The 9,530-nt window shown below is 39.9% G+C and overlaps 1 protein-coding gene across 7 annotated transcripts in view; it reads left to right on the top strand.

Annotated features, from left to right (window-relative positions):
* Positions 1–8,447: 8,447 nt before the first annotated feature.
* CFDP1 (craniofacial development protein 1) overlaps positions 8,448–9,530 on the top strand; it is a 101,377-nt gene continuing 100,294 nt past the window's right edge. For 5 of the 7 annotated variants that reach the window (XM_023523162.1, XM_023523164.1, XM_011379937.2 and 2 more), the window contains exon 1: positions 8,488–8,650. Coding sequence is in view for 1 of the 7 variants with exons in the window: in XM_011379938.2 (XP_011378240.1) it covers positions 8,587–8,650 (64 nt within the window). In the remaining 6 variants the exon portion in view is untranslated. Of the gene's footprint in view, positions 8,651–9,530 lie in introns of all 7 variants that reach the window. The other 2 variants (XM_011379938.2, XM_023523166.1) reach the window with 2 other exon arrangements.

The following is a 9,530-nucleotide window of genomic DNA, read 5'->3' as shown; positions in this document are numbered from 1 at the left end:
GGGATGCTGTATCCTTTATTATAAGAAATGATTTTAATCATCTCTATTGAAGGATACCTCTTAGCTTTCTCACCTAAAACATTCTTTTGGATAGAATTTCACAAATGGAACATATGGGCCAGTGGTTGGTGGGTCCCTCTCCCTGAATACTAATTTTTGAACATACTGATCTGTGATTTGAATGTTTGGTTATTTTTCTTTTAGAGCCAAGACACACAAATTAATGCATTTTGAAAGGCATCTTGTTTCTGTCTTGGTTCTCGTTTGCTATACTTTGATTATTCACTCTTTAAAAACTTCAAATATAAAATGTATATTCCAATTATTGAATGTTTCATCCATCCCAATATGTGAACATTCTCCTGTGAATAAATGTATATATACTTTATATAGATTGAGCTTTGTAGCTTGAAATTTTTTCAGGAAGAAACTATTTGAATGCTAAAGAATGTCTGTTCCTCATTATTTTTATTTTTTTTGTTTTTAAAATTTTCTGATCTCAAATACACAATTATTTGGGGGTGATCGCTCCAGTGAAAAAATATTCGCATTTGTGTTGAACCTTTCATTTTACCACATATAGTTTTTAAAGAACTTTTGCCAACAGCTGGCTTTCTTAGGACATGTACAACCACCCTACCCCCAGCTGTGCGTCCACTTTTCCTCGTTTTTTATGCGGGGGAGGGAGGCAGCCGCCAACCTTAAAAGCTGATTTCTAGGTTCTTTAAAGGGTTATGGGGGTAAAGGCATTTCATGAAACTTAAGTCCATATACAAATGTGTAAACAATATCCTAAGAGAAACATGTCTTCTTGTACTATTAACTCATTTTTTCTTTTTCTTTTTGCAGCAAAACGTTACTTCTTAGCAAAAGTCTAAACTAGTGAGAAAAAGTTCATGCAGATAATGACCTTAAAACCTTTCCTTACTTTTTTAAAAGTTTTAAATTATATCTTGGCTTTTGATTCCGATGTCCTTTCTGACTGCTTTGGTTTGAATTAAGTTCTCATTAGAACTGCAGTGCATATAACCTTCTGTAAGAAAGCATTTCCTGGAATGTGAAGCCCTGGTGCCATTAGCTATCCACGTGCAGAAACTTTAATGTACCTGCATTCCTTTTTTGTGCACTCTGTTAGGCTGGTTGTGACTAAAATCAGCTTAACTTTTTATATTAGATTATTTCATTAACTGCTATAGTCAAAATAATCAAATCTTTGTATGAGAAAATTATTTAAATTTTATTTTTCTACTGACATTTCTAATTCTGGTGTAAATGTTTATCAATAAAGAATTACTTTCAATTCTTTGAACTGGAACTGTTATTTCTTTTTCAGTGGTCAACAAGTTTAATCTTTTGTAATTAAGTTGTCTGACTTTTTTTAATAAAACTTAGTACTTAACACATATTTAACTATTTCTATTGTATTTAACACATGTTCATTTCTATTGTGTTTAACTTCCTGTTAATTTACAGTAAAATTCTTATTCAATGATGTGATTAAACTGTACTTAACATGTAAACTTGAGTCTTATTAACTTCACTTGGTGGGCTATATATTACCATCAACAAGCTTTTGTTTGATTACAGACTGGGATGGCAGAAAGTTGATAGAGTGTGTCAATAAATGTATTATTTCAGTAGAAAATCCACATGGAGAGGCTCCAGATTGGTTTAGTACTCTCTGACATCATAAATCTTTTTCTGCCTTGCCGTTTTCAGCAAATTCGATTGTTCCATTTGGGAAGCTTACCCCCCATGGTCACAAGGTGACTGAGGCCATCCATATATTCTCTCTCTCCTGAAGTATGATATACAGTAAAGTGCACAAATCTACACTTATGTGACTGATACTGAGATCAAGATACAGAATGCTTCTAGCATCCCAGAAGGGTACATGCAGAGTTCAGCCAGAAGCCCCAACATTGTATGTATCCAAGACCCAACAGAAGAACTTTTCTTTCAATTTTCAAAAAGGTGAAAACCCAAGATTGGACAGTGGAAGACTATGGGGATGAGGGGCTAAAAAGGTGCTGAGTTTGCCCAAGAGGGCTCCGTAAATTATTCCCAAGACAGCATGGTAATAATGAACCAAGACTCTGTAGGGAATTGTGGGGATTTGTACTGTGGCCACTGGAGAGCCCTGTCAAGTCACACTGCTCAGTTCCAGCTGATCTCTACTTTGTGGCATTATGAGCCCAGTGTTGCCAGATTGTCTAGTTTTTCAAGAGAAGTTGCAAATCTAGATTATTTGAAATCTCTCAATTGTTAAATGCTGGCAACTTAAATTCATGTCATTTCAGGTCAAACATTACATGTCTTTGAGCTGGATTTGGCCCGCTAACCAATTTTCGACTTCTTTACTAAACTACTTGACACAATAGAAAATAGTTCCTCTCCTGGTGAACCGTAATGTGGTCAGAAACTTCGGTTGTGAATTTGAACAAATGTGTGGAATACCACTGCGGTGTAAAGAAAAGACTGAGAAATGGATGACGCTGGAGGAGTCTGCTGGGGAACGCCAATTTATCCTTTTCCCCAGACTCAGACCCCAGTTTGTCACTGTAGGGTCCCTTCATGCTGTCCAAGAAAATGAGGGTAAGAATGGTAAACTACCAAATACTGGGTCCGAATTTCATATCTAATTTTCTATTCTCCTGTAAGAACGATCTGCTGAAATAGATCATAGACCTAAGTGTAAGCACTAAAACTATAAAATTCTTAGAAGAAAACAGAAGTTCTGTGCTCTTGGATTAGTCAAAGCCTTCTTAGATACAATCCCCAAAGTACAAGGAACAAGAAACAAAAATAGATGAATTGGACTTCGTCAAAATTAAAAACTTCTGTGCTTCAAAGGATACCATCAAGAAAGTAAAGACAAAAATAAAAGTAAAGACACCCTGCAGAACAGGAGGAAATAGTTTCAAGTGATATATTTTTTAAGAGACTGGTATTTAGGATATACAAAGAGCTCAACGGTAAAAAGACAAATAGCCCAATTTTAAAATGGGCCAAGGATCTAAATGGACATTTCGACAAACAACATATACCATACTAATAAGACATGAGAAGATGCTTAACATCATTAGTCATCAGGAAAGTGCAAATCAACACCACAATGAAATGCCACTTCACTCCCACTAGGATGGTTATACTCAAAAAGAGTTAGCAAGGGTGTGATGAAATTGGAACCTTGGGACAGTGTTAGTGAGAATATAAAATGGTGCAGCCACTTTGGGAAAGTTTGGCATTTCCTCAAAAAGTAATGCACAAGAGTTACCATATCAAGCAATTCCACAGGCATATACCTAAGAGAAATGAACTTTGAAAATGTGTTAAATAAAAGAAGATCATCACAAAAGACCACCTATTGTATGACTCCATTTCCATGAAATGTCCAGGATAGGCAAATCTATAGAGACAAAAACATTATCCTAAGGCTGGGAGTTGGGGAGAAATGGGGAGAGACTACTAATGGGTAAGGTTCCTTTTGGGGGTGACACAAATGTTTCAAAATTGATTGTGGTAATGACTGCACAAGTCCGAAATGATCAAAACGATTAAATTGTGCACTTTAAATAGGTAAATGTTACGGGGCGTGAATTATGTTTCAATTAGGCTATTTTTAAAAGTTTGCTGGCATAGAGCTACTGCAATGTCCTCTTAATCACAAACGTGTTTATTTATTCCTTGATTTAGATAACTTAGGGACTGGGTGACACAGACCCAGTCTAGTCCAGAGTATCAACAAGGAGAAATGTTCAACTGGAAAAAACCTAAACCTGAACAAATAGCGTGTTAGTTGATGTCTCATCTGCATTTGCTCCTGATTACTGCCTCTCGTAACTGGATTATCATTATTTTTTGTTACTTGTAAGTAATATAGTTTATTCTTAAAAAATTTTTTAAATTATTTATTATAGTGACATTGGTTAATGAAATCCAGTAAGTTTCAGCTGTACACTTCAACAGTAAGGCATATATATATTTACGCTGCGTGTTCACCTCTCATAGTTAGATTTCCTTCTGTCATATTTGACCCCCTTTACCACGTCTACCTCCCTCTTCCCCCCCTCCTCTCTGGTAACCACTAGTCCATTGTCCATGGCCATGAGTCTCTGTTTGTTTGTCCTGTTCATTTGTTGCTTTTAGGTTTATATCCCACATATAAGTGATATCATGTGATTTTCAACTTTTCCTGTCTGGCTTATTTCACTTAGCATGATTATCTCAAGGTCCAACCATGTTGTCACAAATGGCAGTATTTCATCTCTTCTTAGGGCTGAGTAGTATTCCATTGTATATATGTACCACAGCTTCTTTAGCCAATCATCTATTGTAGGACACTTCGGTTGCTTCTGGCCACTGTGAATAATGCTGCTACGAACATCGGTGCGCAAATATCTTTGCAGATACGAGTTTTCAAGTCTTTGGGGGTAAATACCCAGTAGAGGGATTGCTGGATCATATGATAGATCAATTCTTAGTTTTTTGAGGAATCTCCATACTGTTTTCCATAGTGGCTGTACTAGTTTGCAGTCCCACCAGCAGTATGAGGGTTCCTTTTTCTCTGCATCCTTTCCAACACTTATTATTACTTGTCTTGTTGATTATAGCTATTCTAACAGGTGTGAGATGGTATCTCATTGTGGTTTTCATTTGCATTTCCCTAACAGCTAGTGATGTCGAGCATCTTTTCATATATTTGTTCGCCATTTGTGTGTTCTCTAGGGAAAAGTGTCTGTTCAGGTCCTCTGCCCATTTTTTGATTGGATCGTTTGTTTTTTTGTTGTTGTTGTTATTGAGTCGTATGAGTTCTCTGTATATTTTGGATATTAGGCCCTTAACAGAGGCGTTGCCTGCAAATATTTTTCCCATTCGGATGGTTGTCTCTTTACCTTGTTGATGGTTTCTTTTGCTGTGCAACAGCTTTTTAATTTAATGTAGTCCCATTCTTTTACTTTTGCTTTTACCTTCCTTGCCTTTGAGGTCAAATTCATAAAAGCCTCTTTAAGTCCAAGGTCCTGGAGTTTAGCTCCTGTTTTCATCTATGCATTTTATTATTTTAGATCCTGTATTCAGGCCCTTAATCCATTTTGAGTTAATTTTGGTGTATGGTGATAGACAACAGTCTAAATAACTGGATTATAATTACAAATTTTTTTAATCTGATGAAATGATAAAGATTATCTATGGTTGTACTCCTATATGGGTTAATTTGAAGGAAAGATTTAAATTAATGGTGCCTGAATTCTAGGATACAGTCAATTCTTGTTGTTCGTGGTAGTTTTGTCTACAAAGTCACCACACACACTCAATTAGTGAATACTGAACCACAGTTAGGGAAACACCGGTTTGAGTTCCTGGACGTCTCCAGTCACATTCTTGTCAACTGATTAATACATAATCTTGTTTGTGTTTCTGCTCAGACACATTATTTAATATACCTTTCTTACAAATAACTATATGTAGTATTTCTTTGTAATGAAAATATTTCAATTGTCATTTTCATATAATGTACTCCATAATGCAGAGATCGTACTACGTTAACTTCCCCTCAGTTAGACACATACAGTATGCATACACAGCACACATAGTAAACACAGTATAAGATACTATACAATATTCACAGACAGTAAACCTGTAATGTGAACATATAGTCTACTGTACAGTAATGCAAATAAAGTCCTGAAAAGTTAAAGCATTTAAAGTTTTATAAAAACTAGCTAAAATCTGTTGATGGAGCTGAAGGATGTGTGACAGTACAGTGCATGGCGTAGTTAAACCCCTTGACCTTGGCTTGACCCATAAAGACCAAGGGAGAGCTTGGTGGGACTTGCTCAGCAGAAGAGGAAGAGGGTGGTGGCATGCTGACATCTGGCAGTTCAACACCAGGAGTCTGACTTTCATGACTTGTCGACGAAGCTGGCAATTTTCCCTCCCAAACTGGCTCAAAAAATTGGGTCAACCTTGTCTGCTTGGCTTTTTGCCTCAAATCTTTAAGCATCTCAGCATAAGGGGCCAACGCAGTGCAGATGAGGTGCTTAAATTTGAGGCTGTGATCAAACATAAGTTTACACTCTTCCATGTCATTGAAACTTTTTTCCAGGGCAGAATTCCATTCTGATATTTTGGCCACTGTAAGAGGGACAATTCTTGGAGTTGGGCTGACATTCATCTCCATCCTCATCATTGCTGACACCACTGCCTTGTTTTGCAATCTCATCCAGTTCTTCATTGGTGGGTTCTACTTCCTTCTTTGCCAAAATTTCCTGCACATCTTCTTTCTTCATGTTATCAAAGCCTTCTCTATTTATATTCTGTGCTATATGCATTATGTTTCTGACACTTTTTTTTGTAATACCTTCTGTAATAATTTCTGTAATACCTTCAAAGCCTTCGAAATCTTCTACACAGTCTGGCCAGTTTTCCAACAATTATTGACAGTAGCCTGCTTGATGCTGTCCCAGGATGTACCAACATAATCAATAACTGTAGGGAGCTAAAGCTCCCAAAATTCAAAAGAGTGCATGGATTATCTCGGGAGGCCTGCTTGCATATAAAAGGGAAAAGGCTGGTTCTGAGGAATTCCAGGAAGAAGAAGATTAAGTATAGAAAAAGGGAGTGTCAAAGGGAGTGTCAAAGGAAGTGTCCATTGTACCTTGATCTTCAGGATGTTACTTTAATTATGTAATCTTGGGATACACAAAGGAACAGATTATGTATAAAAAGGAGCATAAGAAATAAACTCGGAGAGACAGTTGTGAGATCTGTTCTTCCTCCTGCACCCTGTCTGTCTTCTCTTTTCTCTCAGTCCCCGCTCCCCCATTCAGGGACCTGGTTTGACTTGGATGGCTGGTTTCCGACAAATAACATTGCATATAGTGACTGACTTCCAATAGTTCATCATGGTAGTTTCCTTGTTGGCCTTGAGAGCCTCAAAAGCATTGCTATAAAGCTCCTTGATATAGTGCATCTTTAAAGCTTTCACTATGCCCTGATCAAGAGGCTGGATGAGAGACATAGTGTTTGGGGGCATGAAAAAAACTTCTACGTTGGGGTGGGCATTTTGGAGTTCTTCGCGGACTGGGGCATTATCCAAAATTAATAATAACCTTGAAGGCAAGGTTTCTGCCCTGGAGATAGCATTCAACTTCTGGTATGAAGCAGATATGAAACCAGATGTCATCCGGACTTTTTTGTTCCACCTCCAATGGACAGGCATATGGTTCATGCTTTTCCCTTTAAGTGCTTGTGGATTGGGGGCTCTGTACACCATTAGGAGTTTGCACTTAAAGTCGCCCTTGACACTGGCGCACAATAACGTTGTAACGTTGCATATTCTTGGAATGATTTAAAGCCAGGAGCTTTGGAGGTGTTATATAGGCTCGTTTGCCAATGGCCTTGTAAAATAAATGTTTCATCAGCATTGGAAACCTGCTCTTCTACATATCCTCCTTCCTGTATGACACTTAGGAAGTCGTTTTTAAATTCTTCTGCATCCTCCTGGTCTGCAGAACTTGCCTCACCTGTAAGTTTAATATTTTTTCACACCACATCGCCTTTTGAACCACACAATCCAGCCAGCGCTAGCCCAAAATGGTTTAACGTTCTTCTGACCTTGGGTTACATGACTGTGAATTTCTTTGGCTTTCAGCCTTAAAAGAATGCGGTCCACTGCACCTTTTTTATCCGTTGTCATCTCACGGATCCACAGATTTAGCCGCTTTTCCATCTTTTCCATAGCTTCCTCATGCACTGTAGATGTTACTTTAGCATTTTCGGGAGCAGCCTCACATATAGATAGGCGAATTTCCTTTTCCTTTATGTACCGGATTGTTGATTCATTAACATTGAACTCACGGCCAACAGCACTACAACTCATGCCTGAACAAAGCTTATAACACACGTATTTTCTCCATAAGGCACATCACAGCCTCCTTGCATTTAGGAACACTAGGTAGCACTTCAGCACTAAGCTTGGGGGTCATTTTAAATAGAAACATTACTATAAAAAGCACAAGAATGTAAAACGGGTAGTACTACATTGACTGCGAAAAATATTTCTATTTACAGTATGAGAACTGAAGCAAAAAAACCCTGCTCAATCCGGGCTGGTATAACAATGCGGGTGGACTCAAAGTTTTCATCCTCTGCGCATGTCCGCGAATAACCCCAGAGAGCACCGGGAATATCGACTTGGAAATTACAATAAATTTCAGCAAGGAAGCGAATTCGAAAATACCAACCTGTGAAGAATGAGAGTCAACTGTACACCCACAGACATGAAATGTCGTTTAAGCACGTGCACGAAATTTAAAAGGCTAAGTTGCGGCGAAGACTACAAGTCCCAGCATGCACAGCTTCAGCACTGTGCTCCGTCAACCGCCGCAGCAGCGTCTGGCCGGGCACTAAACCGGAAGTGTCGAGTTCCTATCATGTATCACTCTCTGCGCATGTGCACACTCTGCAGGGACCCGCCTCAGCCGCCGCCTCCCCCGCCACAGCTTTATGGTTTCTCCCTAGGGCTTTACCGTTGGGGGCAGCTACTCCGGTCCTGTGACTTGGTCCGCCCTAAGTGGCAGCGACATGGAGGAATTTGACTCCGAAGACTTCTCCACCTCGGAGGAAGACGAGGACTACGTGCCTTCGGGTAAGCGATCCTTCCTGAGGCGAGAGACGGCTTGCCCCGCCCCCCACGTGAGGCGCGCTCGGCTCCGCGTGCGTGGGCCCGGTGGCCTTGGTGGCCCCGTGGCACGGGTCCCCGTCGTCCCCGCTCCGTCTCCTCTCCTGCCAATCTCCTGGATCCTTGCGGCCCCTGCGACTCGAAACGTGTGCACAGGGACATCTCGCGCAGGCGCTCCCGGCGGCCTAACTTCAGCCGCTGCCTCCCTCTCGGAGTGAACGCGGCCGTGCTGGGGACGCTGGTGGTGGTCTGTCATCCCCTAACCACGCCAATGCTGAAATCGTCTGAAAGGCACTCAGAGTTAGAAGTTATCGTGAGACCTTACGCCCGGAGGGAATTGCTCGCTAGCATCACGTTGGAGATCTGTCCATTTTTTTCACTCAGAAGGGATCTGATGGTTAGGAAGTTTACACGATGATGCCTTTTGCGTCTTTGCTTCCTTCTCGGAACTTGTTTTGATCTGTATTGTATAGGCATCTGAAACCGAATGGGGCCAAAATAAATCTTGACAGTCAAATAGACCTATCCCTTCTGGCCATCCTACGCCTTTCCGTGACTTTTCCTCTCCTTAGAAGTTATCTACCCGTACAATCGCTCAGGGAGAAAACAAACAAAGCCTATAGTAATCATCCACATTTTCTCTTTATTTGGTCCAGCTGATCAATAACTTCTGTCGTCTCGACATGGAAAATTAGTTTACTCCCTTACCAGTCTCACTGCTGTTGAGCTACCATGATCCTTCACTAGGATTCGCCATAGCTTCCCAACTACTTTCCCTGATTCCATTCTTGTCTGTCCACATTGGTCTTATCGGTAATGGCCAGAATGGTCTTTTTTTTTTTTTTTT

The sequence above is a fragment of the Pteropus vampyrus genome, unplaced genomic scaffold (genome assembly GCF_000151845.1).
Source record: "Pteropus vampyrus isolate Shadow unplaced genomic scaffold, Pvam_2.0 Scaffold379, whole genome shotgun sequence".
In the NCBI taxonomy this organism is placed as follows: Eukaryota; Metazoa; Chordata; class Mammalia; order Chiroptera; family Pteropodidae; genus Pteropus; species Pteropus vampyrus.
The sequence above is the reverse complement of the archived record's forward strand: the minus strand, read 5'-3'. Positions and strand labels throughout refer to the sequence as shown.